General features: G+C 34.1%; 3 protein-coding genes across 6 annotated transcripts; 2 read left to right on the top strand and 1 right to left on the bottom strand.

Moving 5' to 3' along the window:
* Nucleotides 1-479: 479 nt before the first annotated feature.
* On the top strand, nt 480-6043 carry LOC124820482 (protein SHOU4-like). Of its 4 annotated transcripts, XM_047292189.2 has the most exons (6): nt 480-665; nt 2134-2835; nt 2989-3110; nt 3916-4071; nt 4772-4983; nt 5528-6043. In XM_047292189.2, the coding sequence occupies exons 2-6, from the start codon at nt 2220-2222 to the stop codon at nt 5718-5720; spliced, it is 1299 nt and encodes a 432-aa protein (XP_047148145.1). In that variant the 5' UTR covers nt 480-665; nt 2134-2219; the 3' UTR covers nt 5721-6043. The 4 variants fall into 4 exon arrangements, with proteins under 4 accessions (XP_047148145.1, XP_047148142.1, XP_087948127.1 ...); XM_047292186.2 differs by having other exon boundaries at nt 2134-3110; XM_088092001.1 differs by lacking the exon at nt 480-665 and adding an exon at nt 779-1034 and having other exon boundaries at nt 2134-3110.
* An 8871-nt stretch (nt 6044-14914) lies between these two features.
* Nucleotides 14915-19477, top strand: LOC124848704 (kelch repeat-containing protein At3g27220-like). The gene is made up of 6 exons (XM_088091996.1): nt 14915-15346; nt 15438-15667; nt 16779-16949; nt 17602-17707; nt 17935-18141; nt 19033-19477. The coding sequence occupies exons 1-6, from the start codon at nt 15014-15016 to the stop codon at nt 19201-19203; spliced, it is 1218 nt and encodes a 405-aa protein (XP_087948122.1). The 5' UTR covers nt 14915-15013; the 3' UTR covers nt 19204-19477.
* A 1033-nt stretch (nt 19478-20510) lies between these two features.
* Nucleotides 20511-23620, bottom strand: LOC124845050 (Kelch repeat-containing F-box family protein). The gene is made up of 2 exons (XM_088091989.1): nt 22961-23620; nt 20511-21778 (listed from the first exon to the last, which is right to left on the bottom strand). The coding sequence occupies exons 1-2, from the start codon at nt 23364-23366 to the stop codon at nt 20793-20795; spliced, it is 1392 nt and encodes a 463-aa protein (XP_087948115.1). The 5' UTR covers nt 23367-23620; the 3' UTR covers nt 20511-20792.
* Between the last annotated feature and the right edge of the window lie 942 nt (nt 23621-24562).

Below are 24562 nucleotides of genomic sequence, written 5' to 3'. Positions count from 1 at the left end.
AATTATAAAAATTGGTAAAAAGGAAGAAAACAAGATATAAGAATCCGTGATTAGATAGATAGAAAAGAAAAAGAAGGGTAGTTTGGGTGTTAGGAAAGGTAGGGTCAGTGCCCGTGGGTGATCAAAAACAGAAGATAGTTTCCCATTTCTTGCAAGTTGAAATGCCTTTTTGCATCCAACAATGTAATCATCTTAACTTAAATATAAACCAATTTTAATTAAGTTAACTGTATCAAAATATCATCTTTAATAAATGTAGTTTATAATAAACTTAATTAGCATTTTTATTCAGTGGGAAATTAGATATCTTCGTCTGTAATAAAGTTTGAAGGAATTGGAAAAGGGTTTTTCATTAGTAAAATAAAAAGCGTGAAAGTAATAGTAATTTTGTTAATATTTTGTAATTAATAATTTACCATAACATACGTTTTTGGTTTTCTTTAATTGAAAATTTTAGTCACTTTGCTAAAACCAGAGTCAGACAACACACAAATTAGTTGCGGCTCTCTTCTCAACCTCTCACAGCGCAATACAACCTTAGATTCTCCGAGCCAAAAACCTATTTTTATTTTCTCCCTTTGTTGTAACACTGAAACTCAGACTCGTTGCTATTTTGTCGTTGTTGATTGTACCCATCATGGTTCCGACTCCAGATTTCACTCCAGGTAGGTCTTTCCTTCTTCACTCTCTCTTTATAGATCCTTCTTTTCTCCCAACTGGGAATTTCGCCACTGTAATTCCTTCCTCATGTGCATGCCACAACACACCACACACAGTACATAAAGTTCTGTGCTTTGGGTTTATATTTTGTTTGTTGAGAAAATGCCCCAGAAATTCATAACAGTATTCAACTCTGACTGTTACACACATTGCTTCTACCCAAAGTTGAGATCACAACTTCATTCTCCAGATCGTTTTCCTCGTGATGTGGGTCTGCTTTCTCTCATTACTCTCGGCAGTAACATTTGACTTTCGGGACGCAATGTGTGTGGCATCGGTGCTGTGCGTGGTTTTTTTTACTCGGAAATCACAAGGTTCTCGACCGAGTTTTCTTTTTTTTTTTTTTCCGTGTTTTTATTTTGTTGAGTGCTGGTTTTCTGCTTGATTGGTGGCGAAAATGGTCGGGGAAGCTTCGTTTTTTCAATAATATATTTGGTTTTTCAATCCTGGGGCATTCTTTATTCTACCAAAAAATAAATGCCAGCTTGTTATTGTGTATGACCTCGAGCAATTTCCGTTTACTTAATCGGTTTTTAATTTGGAATAATGGATCCAGGGTCTCTTTCTTCCTGGATTACAGATTGGCACAAGTTTGAAAAAAAGTGGGGCTTGACTCTTGTGGATGTTGACGTACTTTTAGCCTTTCCTCCTAGTGTAGGGTTTTTTGAGAAGAGAAAAGTTACTGCAATTCAGAAAACGTACTCCTGGCTCTGGACTCGCTCTCTTTTCTTCTTGTGCACTTTGTTCCACTTCAGGGATTTTATCTTAGAATTCTAGTGTTAGCGTTCCCTCATTCATTTATCTCAAATTAGAGTAGTTTTGGTTGGAGGATGGATGAAGCTTATGGGAGGATAGGATATAAACACTATGATTGAATGTTTGCGTGCAAAAATTTATAGACATGCCCCCCTTGTTTAGGTCAGTGATTATGTAAGAACTTTAGGTGTTTCTTCATTCCATAGATTCATTAAACTTCTGGTAATGACAATGGGGAGTTGACTTGCTCTTCTTTATCTTCATTTGGGATGTGTTCATGCAATGAAGTACACTAAGAAGTTGACTATCATATACTTTGTTTCTTCATAATTAATTCTTGTTAAAGTGGTTATATACCAGATTTGCTTACTCTTTCTCTGATTAGGGCGACCTTTTGGGATATCAAGTTCCCTTTATTGTGTTAATTATAAACATGACACGTTATGTTCCGAAGGCCATGATTGGCTATTCACACATTCTTTATTCCAACTAAAAGTGCCTAAACTTTTGTTCTCATCAATAGGTAGATATTGTGCTGTGATTTCTGTTACCTTTTGTCGTATCGCTACGCGACATGGAAATTGATTGCAAATTAGTAATTTTGATTGAACAATAATTCCAATTCGTTTGGGAATTTTCATATTTTGCATCTTTCAGGATCACTTTGACAGTTTGACTTGTCCAGCACCAACTTCTGGTATTACCATTGTCTGAGTTCTCAAGAGTTCTTCCACTGAAGGAAGATGAGTTCTAGAATCCCATCTCATCAGCTTAGCAATGGCCTCTATGTATCTGGGAGGCCAGAGCAGCCCAAAGAGAGGACTCCAACCATGACATCAACAGCTGTGCCATATACTGGTGGAGACATAAAAAAATCTGGAGAGTTGGGGAAAATGTTTGATATTCCTGTTGATGGCTCTAAATCCAGGAAATCTGGACCAATAACCGGCGCTCCTTCACGGACAGGATCTTTTGGAGGAGCTGGTTCACATTCTGGACCAATACAGGCTAATGCTGCTGCTCGAGCCGCCTATACCACTTCAGGTCCAATGACTTCTGGTGGTTCAAGTTCAATGAAGAAATCAAATTCTGGGCCACTGAATAAGCATGGGGAACCTGTTAAAAAGTCTTCTGGTCCTCAGTCTGGGGGAGTCACACCAGTTGGGCGTCAAAACTCTGGTCCTCTTACTCCTGTTCTACCTACAACAGGTCTCATTACATCTGGACCCATATCCTCTGGTCCGCTAAATTCTTCTGGGGCTCCTCGTAAAGTGTCTGGCCCTTTGGAAGCAACAGGTTCAATGAAGATGCAAGGATCTGCCGCAGTTCACAACCAAGCTGTGACTGTTCTTAGTCAAGGTGATGAATATTCCTTCAGAAGGAATTTTCCGAAGGCGGTGTTATGGTTATTAATTCTGCTTTTTGTCATGGGTTTCATTGCTGGTGCTTTTATTCTTGGAGCTGTGCACAATCCCGTTCTCCTTATTGTAGTTGTGGTTCTTTTTGGCTTAGTTGCTGCATCTTTCTCTTGGAATACTTACTGGGGAAGAAGATCTATTATGGGCTTCGTTGCTAATTATCCAGACTCTGAGCTCAGAACTGCAAAAAATGGGCAATTTGTGAAGGTCTCTGGGGTATGTTTTGGTCCTCTTGCCTATTTTATTGGCTATTCTTGGAAAGTTCATATTCACTTCTTGGGCTAATAAGTAAATTCTTTATATCTAATCGTGCTGTATTAATTTCAAATGTTTTCCTTATTCACCTGTCTCTGCATCATTCTGATTTTGCATTATGAATTATTCTTCACCAGCTTTTGAATTATTTGAAGCTTGCTTTTTAATTTACAGGAGCTTTTCAGGAATGCCTTTTTTTTCATAAAGGAAAGATTGAAAATCTTCTAGAATATCTGATGCGGACCTAAATTTTTGCCAATTACAAAAACAAATTTACTCCTAGTCAATAACCTTACCTGTATTAGGTTTGTAAACTGGTACAGCGTGGATATGTATCAAGTGTTTCCACAAACATGATTTTGGTATGGTTTAAATGAATTAGTCTGTTCAATATTGAAATTTCATTGCTCTAATTTTTTTAAAAGACATGATGTCATCATAAGCAAAGAAAAATATGAAATTAAGAGCAAATTTTTATCATGAATGTAAAGCCTGTAATCCACTCTTTTTAGCTGTTTAAAACAATGCTATTTTCATTGAATGAGCTTCGGGATACTTCGATGAGTGCATTTTGTTTCATCTTCAGGATGATACCTGTGCCTTAATATTGGTGTCTTCCCATAATAAAAATTTCCCCATAAACATCTAAATATGTGAATGAGAACTTTGCACTTGGTTGATGTTTCATGCTATGAATCCTTTTTATAACTACGTACAAGCTGAAATGACTAATCAAATCAAATATGTTTGGCTGTTGTATGTGAAGGTCGTTACCTGTGGTAATGTGCCTCTAGAGTCATCTTTCCAGAAAGTTCCCAGATGTGTATATACATCAACAGGTTTATATGAGTATCGAGGTTGGGACTCAAAAGCTGCCAATCCTAAACACCGGCGGTTTTCCTGGGGCCTTAGACTGCTCGAAGTAAGTTACCATGTTATTTTAGTGGGTTGGTTATTATGAAATTTAATATTCTACTTTGACATCTTGTGTACAATTTACTTCAATCCTTGCCGGGAAGGTATGTCACAGAAGGACGTGTTTGTTTATCTGATAAAATTTCAAGTTGAATTTATTGTTTTGAACTAATCTTACTATCATATTTAGGAGAGGAAAGGGAAGCTTTTCTTTTTGATATGATGATGTTTTCCTTCTTATTTCCAATTTACCTTGGACTAGATTTGATTTACTGAGCAAAGGATGGATTAAGATGGGGGCTCTACCCTTAAGCCAGTTACAATGCATTGAGTAGGGGTGTAAAATGGATGGAATAGACAAAATATGAGTTGGATTAAAATTGATGGTTGTTGATTCATTCCACTAAGTTTTGTTTTCATTATTTAGTGGATTTGTTAAATATATGCATGGATGGATTGCAGGGTGGATCCGCCCCCTCTGACATTTATAGTCAAGCATTTTGATGGCATTTTAGATTGAATTGACCTATTTGTGTTGTTATATATGGTTCCCTAACATTAGTATCCCCTTCATTGGCTATTGTACCTATACTGAACTTGTCTTTATGAGTGTACACCAGTAAAGAATGCCACATGAGGAGTCTGTGCTTAGAACTTCTACTTATTTTTCACTTGTTGATTTGACTGGAATATATGTGATGTGACAGAGGCGCGTTGTTGACTTCTACATCTCGGATTTCCAATCTGGTTTAAGGGCATTGGTTAAGACAGGTCATGGGTCAAGAGTCACCCCTTATGTTGATGACTCAGTTCTCATCAATGTAAATCCAACCAAAGAAGAGATTTCACCAGAGTTTCTCCGGTGGTTGGGAGAGAGGAATCTTTCAAGTGATGACCGCATCATGCGGTTGGAAGAAGGGTAAAACTTACCTCATGTTTGCTTGCATTTGATCTTTTATGCTACCATTTTGTCTCTGGATGGATCCATCTAGTGTCAGCCTTGATTTAGGGAACGTTTTGGTACAAGAAGAATCTAGTTTTCCGCAAATCTGTTTTCATGTTTGGTTTATGTTTTAAAACCAGAAAACCGTGAAGGAGGTGGTGTTTCCTAGGAATGTTTTTGGCTAAGCCACAAAATTGTTTCCATGAAGAGGTGGGAATCCATTGTCTTGAGTTAAAAATAAACTTGTAAACAATGAAAACATCTGGTAAGAAAATCATGTCATTCTTGAATTCCTGGGAAACGTTATAAGTATTTGCTGGAGTATTTATGACAAAACAGACAGATTTTGAAAAACTTAGGAATCATGATTCCCAAGACTTATCTTGTACCAAAAGCTCCATAAGGGGTATCCCAAGTAGACAAGTGTGAATGAACAACCTCTTTTGGCAACAAAGTTATGAATTTCCATTTTCAGGCAAATTGTTGAGCAGAAATAATATAACATGGTATTTGTATTCAGGTACATCAAAGAAGGAAGCACAGTAAGTGTAATGGGGGTGGTTCAGAGGAATGAGAATGTGCTTATGATTCTTCCTCCACCAGATCCTATCACTACTGGTTGCCAATGGATCAAATGTATTTTCCCAGCTAGTCTTGAGGGTATAGTGTTAAGATGTGAAGACGCATCCAAGAATGATGTGATACCGGTTTAACAGTAGGGTATGTGAAATGAGAATGCTTGTAGCATCTTCTAATTGGCCTCCTTAGATAGTGTTATTGTATTCTTTTCCCCTCTGTTATTAGTGGCGGTGGAATATCATATTGACAAATTTTTATAGATTAAGATGCCAAAGTTGTGTGTGTGTGCTCTTTATTTTTCACCTTGAATTGTTGTATAGTTCTGGTTGTCTTCATGTTCTTCTAGGCTTTGTAAACTTTGGTAATGTTTGGTGCAGTGCAAATTCTTACTTGGACAAGCATATTGTGATTATGCTAACATGTTAAATAGAATACAATCTTTCTTTGTGTTTGCAAATATTTTTTTCATGCACTCTTTCTCTCTAACTTCATGTACACAAGTGTTAAAAGCTTGTCTTTTAGGAGTTCACTAGAAAAAAAAAATCTTAAATTTATTATGTTTAATTTATCTTTTAAAAAATAACTTTTTCCAAGAAATAATACTGTTTTCTGGTAATAATTTTTAGCAAAAATATTTTCACAAAATCATTTACATGGAAAGATGAAAATATTTTTTTTAGATAAATGAAATTTACTGCATATAAATACTATATTATTGTAATTAATTATGTGGTGATGAATTACTTTTTTTTTTATTTTCTAAAATTAAAGCAATGATTTTTAGAATACTTGTATATAATTTTGACCAATAGTTTTCAGTATGAATTTATTTGTCTTATTATAAACAATAAAAACTGATGATATGAATTATTTTCTGAAGTCTCTAATATTGGTAGAGATATAAGTGGATTGAGTTCAATCCGTGAAGTTGGACAACTCAATCCAATTAGTGTTTTTAGTGTTCTGTTATTATATTAAGTTAAAATTTGCTTACTATGCTCACAATTGTTTTTACCCAACTCAAAATACTATTGAGTCAGGTTAATAATATTTTCATGAGTTTTAACCTCCTTAAATTTAACTCAATACGACGGTACAGTACAAAAATAATAATTATATATTTATTTCTGATTTTAGTGAATCTGAGTATTAAGAAAAATCTAACTCTGACTCTTTTCTTTGCAGCAGTTAATTTTGACCTTTTTAATTATATTTTTTATTTTAAATTTTAATATTTTATGCATATAACTTATGATTCCAATTTTAATGTCCAAAATACTAATTAAAATTAAGTTTAGTTGTTTGGGTAGTTCCATTTCAGAATAATGTGTCTACTTGTCCCGCTCTTAAAAAGTATCAACATCATCGTAATTGAGTTAATATTCCAATTTTTGAGTAATGGTGTTAATTCAACGGTGACGTGGCAAAACATATTTGTAACGTGTAACCCATACGAGTTTTTTAGTGTGAAAATTCGATATTAGGGTTTAGAAAAAAAATTATTGTGTTAGAAAGTCGTTAAGAGCCTCCTCCACCACTACGTCGGAGTCAGAGCGAAACTGGAGTTTCCGACAATCCCCAACAGCACCTGCACTTTTGACATGGGTTTCTCCATCTACAACACATAATATTTAAATTTGGTAGTTACAACTTTTCACAAATTAATTAATCTATCTAAAAAAACAAATCCATTGTTTCTCATACTTTTATAGACACATAATTACCGAGTTCATCATCATCATCTTTTACGAGTTTATAAACAATATGTAATATTTTTTCATTCTCTTTCTTTTACGGTGAAGCAACTTGAATCAAAATCCACTTTTGTAAGCACTGTTACGACCACTATGATTAACACCACCTTCACAATCTCTTCTTTGAACAATATCTAATGAGTTACGCTTATCCTTTGAACTAGATTGAGATGTTAAATAGGTGGACCTTCATGATGCTGTTTTTCTACCGTGGGGAGGATTGTGCCACCAAGATTAATACCATGATGATGAAAAAGACGATCTGAGAAATATTGCGATGTTCATTTCCTTCTTCCTTCTTCTCCCTTCCTTTTTTGGGCAAAGATAGGAAACCCTATCTTTAATTTCGTTTTTCTTCTTTTGCGTTTGAAATCCCAATTTCGCTTCTCTTCTTCTCTATTCAAAATCTCCAATTTCGCTTTATCTCTTCTTTGTTCGAAATTCCCAATTGATGTTTTCTTCTTCTATGTTCGAAACCCCGAGTTGAGTTTCTCTTTTTCTTTGCTCGAAATACCCAAATTCTTGAACTCTTCTTCTCTATCCTTAATTTCATAAACATTCAATTTTTTTTATAAACCCTAATCCCAAAATTTTCACATCACCAAGCCGTTATTAGGTTACACATCACTAAACAAATGTCATGACACTAAAATAATTCCCAATACAACATGACTAAAAGTCAACGTTAATTATTTAACTATTTAAACACCGTGAACAAAAATGAATTTGATTGAACAAAAATGAATTTGATTGATGCATAAATGCAATGAAATTGACACTTTTTTAAAAGCGAAGAACAAATAAACACAATACCTTAAAGTGGGAACCTTCCAAAACAGTTAAACCTTAAAATTATAATTATCCCATCAACTACTAATTAGAATACTAATTTCCAAAACTTTTCAAGTGATAATGACATGATAATGACAATTGATAATATATTAACCTAAATCTTATGTTATAAGTCAATTTGTTAAATTTTAATAAGACTTAAATATATTTTTTATCATTATATTAAAGTGGTAGGTTAAAGTTTATCCAATCAAATTTATTATTTATTAAATGTATTGTTTAATTCAATATTCAATTGTTATCATACCACTTATTAATTATTAGTTCTATACTCAACATAAGAAAATATATTAAAAATCTCAAATTAATAAAAAATAATAAGATCAATCCACAAAATATATAAAAGGGTTAAATAAATTTTTATTCCCTATACTATCAAGCGGTTTTGGTTTTAGTCCCTCTTTCAAAGTAAGGTACATTTTAGTCCTTCTCCTTAAAGAAACTTTAATTTTTGTCCTCCAAAACTAACACCGTTAAAAACCAGCTGATGTGGCTAACGGTGTTGTGACATATCATGAATCTTTCCCGTCGTCAATGCCGAACTGCCAACACAATGTCGCGCCGGCCAACCACCATGTCGTCGCCATCCTCCATCACACACCTCCACCATCAACATCCAGACGCGAGCAACCTCATCACGCCACCACCCAACGCGAGCAGTGTCATTACGAGTTCAATCTCTCCTCCACCACTCTCCCTTCATCATCGCGAGGCCGCCATCATCTTCCAAGAAAACACAGCAGTTCAAACCCCAGAAAACCCAGATCCTCAAATCAGAAAACACAGCAACCCAAAAAAACCCCAAATCAAACCTAGAAACTCAAAAAATTTCTTCTTAATTTCGTTTTGGATTCCCTTCTTTATTAGCAGCAAAAATCAAATCATGACCCAAATCAACAAAATCCAAAATTGTTGCAGCATCAACTGATCCTCCAAAACCTATTAAATCCAAAATAGGTGCATAAGTAATTGGCGAAGACAACATCTTTGGGAACAGGGGCGTTGGGAAAAATGGCTGTGTTTTGGGGAGGAGTAGGGACAGGTTTGGGATGATCATCGATCTCGACAAAGACGATGTCAGTGGCGGAGACAGAAGCTGTCGTGGTGGCGGAGGAAGGAGGGGAACTCACCGGAGGCGCCGTTCGGCCTGGCGATGAATTGGTGAATGATTTTGATTACTGCTTTCTTAGTTGATGAACTGACTGCGTGCTATTTTTCTTTGTTTTGCAGAATCAATCATGGCGGATGACGGTGTTGCCAACGACGGCATAGATGATCAGTACGGTGAGGAATCGACGACGAAGATCAAAGTGTTGCAACGCGAACGCGATGAATTGGTGAACGAGAATGCCACAAGGAAGGAGGAGATCAAGAAGCTGACGGCGAAGCTCGACATTTTGTGAAGAGACGACGCGATGAATAGCGAGAAGATCGAGGAGATGCAGCGAGAGGTGGCGCAGTCGCGCCGCGACGCGGCGAAGGCGGCCGAGGTTATCGCGGTGAGGGCAGCAAACCTGGAGACGGATGTGGCGAGGCTACAGCACGATTTGATATCGGAGATGGTTGCGACGGAGGAGGCGAGGGCAGATGCTTCTGAATTAAGGAAGAATTTAGGGGAGAAGAGTCGTTGGTTGAGTCTCTGGAGAAGGAACTGACGTCTTTAAAAAAGGTGAAGGCAAAGGGTGAGGTTAGGATTAGGGATTTGGAGAGGAAGATTGGAGTTCTGGAAACCAAGGAAATTGAGGAAAGGAACAAGAGGATTAGGTTCGAGGAGGAGGAGATGCGGCGGTCGGTGCGGATCGAAGAAGGAGACGCTGACATTGGCGACACCCCCGATGGCTCCATATGCCACCCCCGGCGAATCTGGTTGGAGTGGACCGCGATGGTGCCTCTATCGTTCCTGATGAGCGTTGCAGAGATTGAAAAAGGAAGGAAAACTCCGGTGGCTTCCCCGTGGTGGCAACAAGCGTCAATCACACACACGTGACAAAAGTTATGAAGGAAAACTGTGAACACACGTGGCCAAACGTTAGCCACATCAACTTGTTTTTAACGCTGTTAGTTTTGGAGAACCAAAATTTAAAGTTTCCTTAAGAGGAGGACTAAAATGTACCTTACTTTGAAAGAGAGACTAAAATCAAATTCGTTCGATAGTTTAGGGACTAAAAACATATTTAATCCTATATAAGATAATAACTTAATCTTACAAACGACTAATTTTATAAAATTAAATTAAACTTAAAATTAACTTTTAATATAATTAACTTAAATTAGCTTAAAAAATACATAAAGCATCTTTTTAACTAAGAGAGTGCATAATTTATGACTTCAAAAGTAACGTTTTTAAAAAATTTATATTTACAAAATTATATGTATTTTACTTTTATAAATTATATTTTTATATATAAATATACAGACTCACAAATTCTTTAAACATAAAACAAAATCAAAATCATTAATGCGAATCATTAACACAAATTATGATTTATAATTTTTTTTAGAATCATAAGTTGGACATTAGAATAAAAGTCAAAAGGTAATATTCCAATATTATTAAAATATCAGTTTGTTATTGTATTAAATAATTTAATAAAAGTACCATGGCTACAATTTTAATTTAAAGCGGAAAAGTTAGTATTCCACCCTTTCTCCATGCAATCCTTTTATTAAAAACAATTTTTCAAAACATTATTTCTTGGAAAAATTGTTTCCCTAAATATTATTTTCTTAAAATAAACCAAATATAAGTAAAAGAGCATAATTTCCCAAGTAACTAAAATTTTCCATGATATTTTCTTTAAACACATTATAACTTAAGTATATACTCGCTCTTAATTGATTTATTTAATTGTTTACTTTATTTAGCTTCTTTCTTTAATTTTTTCAAGGAAGTTGTTAATGTATAACTTTTTTGATATATATATATACAGGGTTTGCTAACGCAGGTACATTTTAGTAATGTGTAACGGGTTTTAGTAGACAAAAATATCCTTATATAATCATGGATTCTAAGTTTTAAGATTAAGGGTATTTTAATAATTTTCATTCTCAAAACAAAAAAAACCCAAACCCTTCACCTCCCTCGTTCCTCTCAACCATTTCTCTTTCATCTCTCTCACTCTAACATTTTCTCTGTCATCCTATGGTAGCCCCAACTGAAAAAAATCAGAAACACTAGCTTTTAAACAATCTTACAAAAAATGATTTTATAATGAGTTTTCATTTTATAATTTTTTGTCTTATCTAATTTATGCAACTTTCACAGGCATAAAGAAATTGATAATTGACCTGAAAAAAATGAGAAATACTCGCTGCTAAACAATTTCTTACAAAAAATGGTTTTATAATGAGTTTTCATTTTATAATTTTTGTCTTATCTAATTTTCATAAGCATAATGACATCAAAGGAATTGGTAATTGACATGGAAAAAAATCAGAAACCCTCGTTGTTAAACAATTTCTTACAAAAAATGATTTTATAATGAATTTTCATTTTATAATTTTTGTCGTATATAATTTTATCTAATTTTCACAAACATAATGACATCCGAAGGAATTGGTAATTGACTTGGAAGGTTTTTCTTAGAGATGATGATTCAACACATGCATATGATGAAATTAGAGAAGTTAGTGAAGATGGTGAAATTGAAGAGATCTTGAATGAACCTTTGCCTCCTGAAGGTGAATATGTGAATGACTCAACTCTTTACAAAGACAAATTGTTTAATGTCAAGTGTTTCTGATTTTTTCAATTGGGGCTAAAGTAGGAATGACAGAGGAGGAAAAGGTTGGAGTGAGAGACATGAAAGAGAAAGGGTTGAGAGGAACGAGAGAAGTGAGTAAGGGTTTGGTTTTTTTTTTGAGAATCAAAATTATTAAAATACCTTAGAATCCATGATATATATATATATATATATATATATGTATATATATATATATATGTATATATATATATATATGTATATATATATATATAAGGGTATTTTTGTCTACTAAAACTCGGTACACATTGCTAAAATGTACCAATTGAAAAACAGGCGTACGCGCGTTAGCAAACCCCTATATATATATATATATATATATATATATATATATATATATATATATATATATATATATATATATATATATATATAATGTTGTAAAAACATGTTATTCGGTTCGATTCATTATGGATTGATCACTTAGTGAGTTAAACATGTTATTAAGAAGTAAAAAAAATTCAAATTTGGTTTAGTCCATCACATATTGATGAGTTAAACGGATTGACTCACTGATTTATTTAATTACAATATATTTTAATTAAAAAGTTATAAAATTTTTGTAATTTAAATCTAAATAAATTTTATTTTAAAAATATGTTAAACTTAAAGAACACAGCTCAAAATAAAAAGAGTAAGGTGTAAATTAAATATAGGTTACAATATAATATAATAAAGATAATATAAGATAATATAAAATAATATAATACATTATAATATGATATAAGATAATATAATATAACATAATAATTCATATTTATTGGTAAAATTGATGATTGATAATTGTTTATACATGTTACAAGATAAAATATTTTCATAATATTGAGAATTTTAAGTTTTATAATAACTAAATTTTGGTTTGTTGGTGAAAGGTTTTCCTAAAAATATTTATCATAATCATTGATTTATTAACACATTTAATGATTTAAAAATTAACATGATATATTTTTAATAAAATTTCCATATTTATTTAGTTTCCCACCCTTTTTTATAGGATTTTTTTTTGGTGGGAAACACCACTAAGATCATTCTTGGAAAATCTTGGTTGGTGATGATGTTATTTTTAAAAAGTTTCCATCATTAAAACTCTACCTAGTACTATGAGGAATGAATCCAAGTTACTGTGGCTTATAATCTACTCTTCCATCCTAGCTATTTGATATCTCTTTCTGCTCTTTGCTTCATCTCAGGTAACTGCTTTGTTTATATTTGTTTCCAGTAAAAGGACCATTCAAATTCTAAAATCCATGGTAAGAATATTGTAACTCAGGAGTTTTGGATTTTAAAATTATAGTTCTTTTTTATCTTGTAATATTGCAAATGCAGATTTGATTATTGATTTTATTGAAAATTCAAACTAGAAATTGAAAAGAAAAAGTATGTCAATGAGCAGAAACATGAACCAGTCACAACCGAATATGCGGGTTCCCAGAACAGTAACCACCAATGATATTCAATGGGTATGCCACTCTTTTTGATGTTTTAACTATGTATATCAAATGTTAACAGATGCTATTGTTCATTTTTTATTTCTTTTTTAGGCCTATTTTGGATAATTGTCTTATATTTTCGGCTTCATAGCATCATCGCGTTTAATTTTAATGGCATGTTATGTCACATGATGCAGTATCTTGATGAGAACAAGAGGCTGATTATGGCAATATTTGAAAACATGAAACTCAGGAAATTTGATAACTGTGCCCAGTAAGTGATCGACCTCTTACTATGATTTTAGTTCATCCTATATTGTTTTAAAGAATTACTGTTGTGAGACATTGCTGATCTTAGTATTTGTATTGTTCGTTGGATTTAACCCTCTTGGTGTGTTAATTCAAGCTTCTTGTAACATGAAAACAGGACAGTTTCTGCTGAAGTTTTGAGTGATTTTCTATATATAGTTTTTGACATTGTTTGGCTGTGGATGGTTGAATGTCTTAGGTACCAAGAGCAACTTCAAAAGAATTTAATGTATTTAGCTGCACTTGCTGACTGGCAACATTCACAATCACAAGTGATGCCTCTACAGGTAAAACATTTACACCAGTATGATAAATTTCCCTTATGACGCGCTCTTAATAACTAGCCTTTGTTTGATTACCTGATTTTGGCACTTGCAGCAAATGAGGATGCAACCAGAATACTGCATGCAACACCCTCAGGTTGCAGCAATTGATGAACAACCAAGAATTTCCCCTCTAAATATGGCATTGCAATTTGCTAATCCTCAAGAACAGCTACACCAGCAAGTAGCATTGAGAGGTGGATGCATAGGTAATGGTAGAAATCCAATGTATGGTGAGAGTGGTTTTGGAGGTGGCAAGAATGCTGCCTCAACTTCAACTGCAAGCCCAAATGATGCATGTGAGGGAAGCTTGCAAGCACCTTCTCATGGTGGAGATGGCCAGGGAAACAACTCAGTTCTTCTGCATAATCATAATAATATTACTTCATTTCGTCTTCAGAAATAAATACCGATTTATTCTATAATCAAACTTTCATATAGAAAAATCTTTTAAGTTCATTTGATATTATGTTTTCTTTTTCCTTTTTTTTACGATATTAATGTAACATTTTTTTTTCTGTTTTTCTTCAAGTTTCGAATTTTTTTCACCAATGATATAACATCCATGTTTTATTTCTAATTTTTCTCTTATACAAGATTAAACAACCCTTTTATTTTCATGTTTTATTCTAATTTATTTCTTAATAAAAGAATCTGTTAATAGTCATGAATAAATTATTCAAATACTATACGCGCAAATGTACAAAAACAAAACTATTCATTGTAATATAATATTGTAAAAGGTAAGATGGAATAACTACAACACGACCACAGATTTGATTCAAACCGTACTAACTTGGTATTAGTAAATAAAAAAATTAAAAAATATTTCTTCCATAATAAAGTTGTAAAAAAAAATGAAAAAAATTAGAAAAATGAGAGAAAATAGTATAAAACGGGAGAGTAAAGAAAGAGGCGCGTGTGAGAGGGAGAGTGGAAATGGTGTGTGTGGAGAAGAAGTTTGGTTTTGTGAAGTGGAGTTGATTTGATAGATTGCTATGGTTCGAGCGTCGGTGAAGTTGGGTTCGGCGAAGTTGGTGGTGATCTGCGTGGGCCTATTGGGTTTTGCTCTCGTCGCCGATTTTCTATGGGCCTCTACCTCTTCCACGCTTCTCACTTCCAAACCCTCCACATTCGTCGTCCCTGACAAGAAAAATCACAAAAATGTCACGGCTTCTGGAAGGTTCCTCGCCGCCGCTTACGCCGATTTGGATGCGCCCAACCTCCACTGGGAGAAGATGGCTCCGTGTCCCGTTCCTCGCCTTGACGGAGCCGCCATTCAGATTCGCGATCTCCTCTTCGTCTTCGCCGGTTACGGCACCATCGATTATGTAACCGACTGCTCTCCTTTCGCTTTTAATCTCAACTGCTGTCTTCGTTACTATTCTAATGATTGCGGTTCGTCTCTTTGTTTGGTTTCAGGTGCATTCTCACGTTGATGTGTACAATTTTAGTGATAATACTTGGGGAGGGAGATTCGACATGCCGAAAGAGATGGCGCATTCGCATTTGGGAATGGTGACCGATGGTAGATACATTTATGTCGTTACTGGACAGTATGGCCCGCAGTGCAGAGGTCCCACTGCTCGTACGTTTGTGCTCGACTCTGAAACCAGGAAATGGCAGGACCTACCTCCTTTGCCGGTACCTAGGTTTGTGTCATGCTTCAAATTAATCTTTCCCTTTGCAATTAAGTTGCTGCTGAATGAATTTCGTTATTTTCCCCCTTTTGTTCTTTGTGTTGCTCAGGGGTGGTGGAACAAAATACTAGTAGTAGATCTTGGTCTCCCTTAGATGTTGTTATTGACAATCATTCACAACTTTTCTGGATCCTGCACACAGTGGGAACCTTATTACATGGGGTCGGGTTGTCCTGATTAGTTACATGGGGTTGGGTTGTCATTATGTATATCTTTTTTTTTTCTCAAATAATGATAATTTTTTGCAAGTTTAATCAATTAGTTTATATTCTTTCCAATATACTAAGAGTTTTGATATATCTTACCAGTTGAGATTAGTGATAGTTTATAAACACCTTATGTCCTTAACACATTGGCGTACTTCTTCGGGCATAGAATGGTGACGGAACCACTAAACGCCAAGTGGACAATAATACTTTGGAGAGGTGACTCTAATGAAACATAAAGAACAGATTCAGAGGAAAGGGGAAGGATCTGGTCAAACTCACTTTTTCCCACCTTCTTTCTTGGTTTCCTGTGTGCCTGTATTGCTTTTGGATGATGCACAAATTTTCGTCACAGTCAAGAGTTTATAGAGAACCAGGATGTGCAGGTGCAGAGGTGTGCGAAAGTTTCATCAATTTTTTTTTTCCAACTAATTAAGTTGGAGACGTGTGGAAGAAGTAACAGATGAATAAACTGTAGCACAGCAGTAGACTGAGAAAGAAGATAAAGGTGTTGGATTTGTACATTTCTAAGATGATAGGCTTGTGTTATTTTTATTTACAGTAATATTTTTATTACTATATTAGTACATATATTATGATGGCGATTAATCATGGGCAAAGCTAATGGTACTTCAACACGAATATCATGGTTACCCAAAATATTGGTAAATTTATCAGTAAAATAACAATAACAATTTATCAACTACATTTAGAACTGAATCAAAGTAATTTTGGCAATATTACGTTGGCTTTCCCAAGTCTGGCTTTCCTTTTGGCTCTGATAAAATAATCATGTGCTTTTTCTTTCTTGTATCATGATTTTGGGTGGAAGGTTCTTATGACAATATTATTTTCAGGTATGCACCAGCAACTCAACTTTGGAGAGGTAGGCTTCACGTGATGGGTGGCAGTAAGGAGAATCGGCATACGCCTGGATTAGAACACTGGAGTCTTGCTGTGAAGGATGGAAAAGCTTTAGAAAATGAATGGAAGGCTGAGATACCCATTCCCCGTGGTGGACCTCACAGGTTTGTGAACTCACTGAACTGAATTTGTTTGATTTGGCTAATGAGTCCTAGAAGAGTACTATTATATTGTAGAAAAGTTATAATAGTTGTGACATTGAGTATGGAATTCTGTTATAGCCATAAAAATATTAATTGAAATTAATAAATTATTTTTTTTCTCAAATCAGTGTGTTTTACTACCATTGTTATCTACATGCTTTTCTAAATAATTACTTGTTTATTTTGAATTTATAGGAAAGTCACATCTTGGTAATCTTGAATCATTTTGGTCTCTTGGGTAACCTTTTTGGGATTGAAAAAACTTCATTGCTGCCTTTTCTTATCCTCCCTTCATTTGGACTTCTCAATGGGATTTTATACTCCTCATTTGGTGTCCTTTTGATCGGAGCGACAAAACAACATGGGAGTTTATTTTGTTTTCTTGTACTTTCTGACATTAACGTGTTCAATATGTTCTCTTATCCCTTTTTGATTCATTTAACCTTTATGCTGCTAAGTGATGTAAACTTTGTTGCGTTGAAAAGAATGGAATATGGTGCAGTTTCTCTATGGTGTTTAGTATTCCAAACAATATAATCTTGGTTTATTGAAATGCATTTTCCTGTGTGTTTATGTTACCTGGAATTTATTACTTAATAATATCTTCTTTTAGGGCTTGTGTTGTGGTTGATGATCGTCTTTATGTTCTCGGTGGTCAAGAAGGTGATTTTATGGCCAAACCCGGGTCACCTATTTTTAAGTGTTCACGCAGACCAGAGGTATGCAATGGATTCAATTATTATTATTCGTGTTTTATTTGCTCAAATGAAGGACTACTTTGGTATCCTGGATATCAGTTGTCTGAGCCAGAGTTTTTGTGTGTGTGTGTGTTTCATCTCCTTATCTCCTTTTCAGTTGTCACCTATTTGATGCTAAATTGTGATCATCTACAATGCTATCCCATGGTTTGACACACTCTGTGTCTCACTGTTCATTTTCATGTCAGGTGGTCTATACTGATGTTTACATGCTGGATGATGAGATGAAGTGGAAAACGTTGCCTGGAATGCTAAAACCAAATTCACATATTGAATTTGCTTGGGCGGTTGTAAATAACTCCATTGTCATTACTGGAGGCACAACAGAGAAGCACCCTGTAACCAAGAAGATGGTTTTAAACGGAGAAGTAGTCCAGTTTAACTTGAATACTTTGGTAATGACTTCTCTTTTTCAAAGCACTGAGAAAATGGGTCTCCACTTTTGCATATTTCTTCATATTCAATCGGCTGAATTTACATTATAATACACATATTACTCAATTACACGTGAGAATGCTAATAATGTGAGAATACTAATAAACACTCTCCGGTACTATTTTTGAAAAACCCTTTTCAAAATGTTATTTTTCTCTTTTTATAAGTCCCCTTTGTAATTATTTGATACATTCATTTTTTTTTTTTCTTAAAATACCCTTAATTTATTGACTTCTTTTAGGAAGAAGTTAAAATAGTTAATGTTAGAAACTAACAACATAAGTTTCTTTCTGATTCAAGAATAGTAGCCAGAATACTCAAGCCTTACATCTAAACTATTCTGACTTTTATGTACAATAAGCATCATTTTGAAACAACTAAACAAATTATTGTCAAAATTAGCTCTTATCTACTATGTTAACTAGTTTTCTTTAATGATGTGAATTATTTGAAAAGATCTTCTGAAAAGGGATGGAGGGTGTACTCCATTTTTGTAATTTCCTTGTTACCCTCTATTCACTTTAGCTGGGAAATTGGTATTTGACAACAAAATTTTTGGGCTGTCTTCCATTTGCCTTTGAGTTATTGTGATTTGGTATTAAGCTAAACCTCGTATCTTAGCTTCCCATGTATTAATTCCAAGTTCCCATCCTCGGCCCCTGTTGATTTTCTATAGCTTTAATATTGGGAGTTGATGAAATAAGATTGTAAAGTGTATATATATGATAAGACGAGTCCACACATGTAGTTTCATATGTATAACTGACACATGGTGACATACTGTAGCAAGTAGGGGCATCATGCTATTTTTTTGTAGCTGATTGTTTATTTCTGCTGTTATAAATTCTCAGAAGTGGTCAGTGATTGGAAAATTACCATTCCGAGTGAAAACCACTCTAGTTGGATTTTGGAATGGATGGTTGTACTTCACTTCAGGACAGCGAGACAAGGGACCTGATGATCCATCACCCAAAAAGGTTATTGGCGAGATGTGGAGAACAAAATTAAAACTCAATGACTGAGCAATTGCTGTGGAATCTTTCAGTAGCGTCTTTCTCCAATAGCAGAGGCAAAGAGGCCAAAACATAGCACATTCTTTGTCAATACAATACTCATCGTTGTTGTAATTCTGAGAATGACTGTAACTTAATTTCACATTGACTGTTGTAATCAATTTTTTACCACTCGGCTTTTGTATTCTTCCATCCTATATATTTTTTGCTTTTGTATTCAAGTAAATATTGACAGATGAATTTAGTTTATACCAATTGTAATTCGTATAGGCTTATTATTGAAGATTTTGTTTTCAAATCTTCCAAACATGGAAGAGTTCATTCTCTTGAAGTTGATCTACTCGAACCATTACAATTTCATACTTATTTACATGCTTAACTTTGTTTTTCAGGTTTAATACTTCAAGTAATTATGAACATAATCTAGTTTTAAAAGAAGGCTAAGATATTACTATGCCAAAAATGTTCAAGTTTTTAGGTGATTCCTCTTTTGCTATATATATATATATATATATATATATATATATATATATATATATATATATATATATATATATATATATATATATATATATATATTTGTTTTATGTCTGACAGATTATAATAATTAATTAAATCATTACAATTTATCTTAGATTTTATTTTCTAATTATTTATAATAAATTTTGCTACTAAATATTGTTTATAGAAACTAAAGATTTTCTTCATAAAACTTTTACATTCTTACAGATATTTAATTACTTAAGTTGACTAGCTTTAATTGAGTGAATATACACTTTTCTTTACAAATATAATTTCTTAATCAGTTTATTTTTACAATATATAATACAATTTTTATTTTCTTTTGAATATATAAAGTTGGAACAATTTCAAAACCAATAATAAAAAAAATATTTTGTACCAAACAAAACAATAAGTAAAAATAAAATTGATGATGAAGTCCCTTTGAATTTATATTGAAAAATAAATTCATCTATTAATTTTGTATATGATTACACATGTATATATTATGTTTATTTGTTTCCTTGCCGGTCTTTTGACATAAAGCATGTTTCATTTTTTCCATATTATAGGTTCAAAATATATAATGATAGTGACTTATCTATCTCAAACAAAATTTAACGAGATCTTCTCTTCCAACTATTTCTTTTTTCCCATCCACAAATTAGTATAAGATATTTACTCTGGGGTATTTATATATATATATATATATATATATATATATATATATATATATATATATATATATATACGAATTTTCTGTATTGATGGCTTATAGAATTTGCCCATATTATTTCTCCTCCAAAAACTGAAAATATAGTAAAAATACTTTTTTTAAATTGACAATGAACAAATGCAAACATTTTGGTAATCTTCACAATCATACCATTCATTGCTTTGTAATTATGCAGTGACAGTTCCTAAAAGATATTGACACTAGGTGACCCAATACATGATGCAACTGCTATATCCTTTACAAGAGCCCAACACAAGACACTACAGTGACTGTGACATGATAAGCTATGCAGTTGGAAGACAGTGCACATTACAGAATGGTCTTGGTCTCAAGAAAGAGGAGGCATTGACTATAACTAGTACTAGAGCTGCAGCACAAGCTCCACAAGAAAAAGCTCAGCATCAAACCTTAATGCAGAAGGCTCACCAGGCTGAAGAAAACCATCCACCATTCCACCAAATACATACAGATAACGCCCTGATCTGTCTGCACAAGCACGGTGGAATGATCTTGCTTTTGCCTCAAAACCACTTGATTTCCACCTTTTCCACATTCTTCTTGTCATTGACTCTTTCTTGGAGCTCACTGTGGTTGGATGCTGCAGAGTGATGTTAGGGTAAGGAATTGCACTGATATCCAACACCCAAAAATCATCTTTTCTGTGTCTATATGAATCTTCTCCTCCATAAATTAGCAACCTTCCCCCCAAAACTAATGTTGCTGTGTGACCAACTCTAGGGAGAGAAACACCATCTGTTATGCTTTGCAAATCATAAACTATCTGAACCCATTTGAAATAACCTTGATATGTATCCAATAACCAAACATCATCAAGCACCTCATAACCCAAGCCTCTGCCTCCAAATAGTATTGTTCTGCTTTTGCCAATGCATGTCAAGGTGTGTCCTGAGCGTGGTGGAGGTGAAGGGTATGACACAATCTCATGCCAAGTGCCATGGCAGGGACTATCTGACAGCTCCAGCACCCATGTGTCCCCCAAACGGAGGCCATTAAGCCCAATGCCCCCATGGATTACCATTCTCTTTTCATCAATGGAACATGCACCATGTGCTCCTCTTGGAGGTGGTGCAACATTTCCCACTTCAAGCATTTTCCATGAAAATCCTATGCCTTTGTTTTCATTCAACACAACTTGCCCCAACCATGTGTCGTTTTGACGGTTGCCACGGTCATTGATTCCTCCAAAGAGTACAAGAAAGTCACCCATTTCCACACATGTGTGCCCAAATCTCCCACTTGGAATGCCTGCATGAACTGTTTGCCATTTCAACTTTCTCCTGAAATCATTGCCAATGTATGCCACCCTCGTGTCATCAAGATGTCGTCCTAAACAACAACAATAATTATAATCATGATGATAACATCATAAGTTTACTATGTTTCTAAAAACATCATTTTTCTTACATAAATGAAAAAGAAAAATGCAGCATTCAGGTCAGAATGCAGTGCTAAATGAAGTGTCCTTGCTCCTTTATGTCACAACAGAATTTGGTTTTGAAAGTGGACAAGATAAAAAGAAAAACAAAGTAAAACATCACAGTTTCACAATGGGAGCCTCTACAGACTTGCAACTAGAAAGTGGCCCATTTTGAATAGGGTTTGCTCAAGCTTAGTCAATAATTCCCTTTATCTGAATAATTTATTTAAAAATAGCATGAAACACTTTCATAATTTCTTCATCAAGCAGTCACTGGAAATGGAGGGAAACAGCAGTTCCCTTTCATAGTTTCAGATATCACGTAGGTCAGATTCTCTGGAATCTGTTTCTTTTCAATGTCTACATAAAAAGCAAGGCCTAAAAGGAAGTCATAAATAATTAACCAAGGAAGAGAACAGAGCAAAAGGGACATGGTTTTCGTTTCATGGGTGCTATACGAGTTTATGTAAACAATTCTTTCTTAAGGCAAACTGAAAGTGTCATAGGCAAATTGATAGGCTTAGTTATATACATTGGTTATTGTAAAGAAGAAAGCTGAATATACACTTAACTGTTTCTAATGATGAAATACAATGATTATCAAACTTGACAAGAAGATAACAACATATTTAAGTAAAGTTACCTAACATATATATAAATGCTTGTCAAAGAAACATGTTTGCCTACACAATAGGTGATTCAGTAAGATGGGTTACAAGTTTTTATATTATGTTAGAATTTATCTCAAAACCAATTTACATGAAGTGAAGTTACAGCATCATCCCAAGAACTGATATGATATAAGTGACGTGAGAGTTCCCAACAGTGGCGACCAAAGTGAAACATGTAGTGATTAGATGCCTTAAAGTTACAAGCTAAGTCACCTAGGTAGGTTATAGTGACATAAAAATGCCGTACAATGGGGTTGGTTTAATAATTTTGAGTTGAATTCGATTCCCTTTGTGGTGGAAAAAGGACACATAAGTTGTCTCCTTTTCACCATATCAGGGGACACACATGATTAGATGATATTTAATGAGAAGAACAGCAGCAGAATCCAATTCAGAAGATGGAAAGAGAAAGCAACAAACCTCCCTCACAGCCGCCACCAAACAGAACGAGACAATCCGAGACAAAGTTGAGAGAGTGAGATGCTCTGGCAGTGGGGAAATCCAAATCTGCATGTGGCTCTGAGAGAAGTTTATGACAGGAAACTGAATCCATGAGAGAGACTTGTCTGTAGAGCCTCATCCATGGGAACTGATGGTGGTGATTGTTGGAGGAGTTGAGAAGTGCCTCAACACAAGTGGAACCTAAGTCCCTTTTGCACAAAGATTTCCATATAGTGTTTGAGGAAGTGAGAGACCTGAATCTCTTGCAAGTCATGGAAAGGGAGAGAATTGCATCTATGGGGAGGAGGAGGAGAATGGTTATGAGGTAGTCCTGAGCCATGTTGGTGATTGGTGATCCACTTCCACTTCCCTCAGACTCTTCCATGATTCTTGGAACAGACCAACCAAGTGATGTTGTTATATGGTTGAAGAGGAAACAAGAAGGAGAAGAAGAAGAAGAAGAAGAAGAAGAAAAAAAGGAGGAAAGGGTTTGTTTGAGGGAAATAGCATGGTGGAATGGTAAGGGAGTGTGTTGTGGGAGAGAAAGAGAGATAGATAACTAGTAATTTGGTAAATGGTGAAAAGAATGAGTTTTGTTGTGTTGTGTTGAAGTTGAAGAAAATGGTGAAAATGTTTGAAGAGGAAAGAGATTGATGTAGGACAGATGAAAGGGGTGGCCATTTCATTTGTCGTCTGTAAGAAATAATGAGCATTGCCTTTTGTTTCAACATCATCTTCTCCTGCATGCCATCTCATGTTATCTCTCTGCACAACCATACCAAAATAACACAATCTTTATTTTAATTTCATTTTATCTTCACAATTTTTTTTATTCTGGTAAATATAATTATTGATGTAATTTATTTAGAAATAAATCAGGGAAAAATTGATATTTCATCGAAAGTTGACTTGGATAAATTTTAATTTTTTTTAAAAGCTAAAATTGATACTTTTGGAAGGGGAGAGTGTGTTACTATGCAGGATTAGAAGGATTTTGAATGATATTATAATAACTATAAAGAGTATGGTTGGACCCGCCAACTAAATTCTTGTCGACTTTTGTTGTCTTTATTAATCTCTAACTGACTTCTATATTCTTCAGTTTGCTACTGTTCTTCCAATCTTTGTCTTGCATACTCTATATTTCATTTTCCTCATAATCTACTTGCTTTGAAAATGAAAATGGAGAGATAATATGAAGGAATTTACTAGAAAAAGGTAAGTCTTTATTATTGAAAAGAAAAATATATGTTTTATTTCAAGGTATAGGTCGAGGTCAACTATTAACATTTAAAAAATTAATGATCAAAATGTTGTTTTCGATTTCAAAGTATCTTTTAATTATTTATCTAAACTGTTCGGATCACAATTACAAAAATTATTTCAATATTAAAATCAGTTCAATATATAACAGTTTAACTGATAGAAATCGTGATAGAAATCATATTTTATTTTAATTTTTCAACATTAAAATTGATTGTCTGACCGATCATAAAACTGACTTTCCAATCATGATGTAATATCTTCCGTAGTGGTTCATTCAAGTATATAATTAAGTGTTGTTTATATTGTATATGTTCT

The sequence above is a fragment of the Vigna umbellata genome, chromosome 1 (genome assembly GCF_029865625.1).
Source record: "Vigna umbellata cultivar VRB3 chromosome 1, Vumbellata_1.0, whole genome shotgun sequence".
Classification (NCBI taxonomy): Eukaryota; Viridiplantae; Streptophyta; class Magnoliopsida; order Fabales; family Fabaceae; genus Vigna; species Vigna umbellata.
This window is presented reverse-complemented; position numbering and strand designations above follow the sequence as displayed.

Coding starts and splice junctions, on each gene's coding strand:
- LOC124820482 (XM_047292186.2), top strand. CDS start 2,220: ATGAGTTCTAGAATCCCATCTCATCAGCTTAGCAATGGCCTCTATGTA. Junction 3,111..3,915: donor AATTTGTGAAGGTCTCTGGG/GTATGTTTTGGT, acceptor TTGTATGTGAAG/GTCGTTACCTGTGGTAATGT. Junction 4,984..5,527: donor ATCATGCGGTTGGAAGAAGG/GTAAAACTTACC, acceptor ATTTGTATTCAG/GTACATCAAAGAAGGAAGCA.
- LOC124848704 (XM_088091996.1), top strand. CDS start 15,014: ATGGTTCGAGCGTCGGTGAAGTTGGGTTCGGCGAAGTTGGTGGTGATC. Junction 15,668..16,778: donor CCTCCTTTGCCGGTACCTAG/GTTTGTGTCATG, acceptor TATTATTTTCAG/GTATGCACCAGCAACTCAAC. Junction 17,708..17,934: donor AGTGTTCACGCAGACCAGAG/GTATGCAATGGA, acceptor TTTTCATGTCAG/GTGGTCTATACTGATGTTTA.
- LOC124845050 (XM_088091989.1), bottom strand. CDS start 23,366: ATGGAAGAGTCTGAGGGAAGTGGAAGTGGATCACCAATCACCAACATG. Junction 21,779..22,960: donor TGGTGGCGGCTGTGAGGGAG/GTTTGTTGCTTT, acceptor GTTGTTGTTTAG/GACGACATCTTGATGACACG.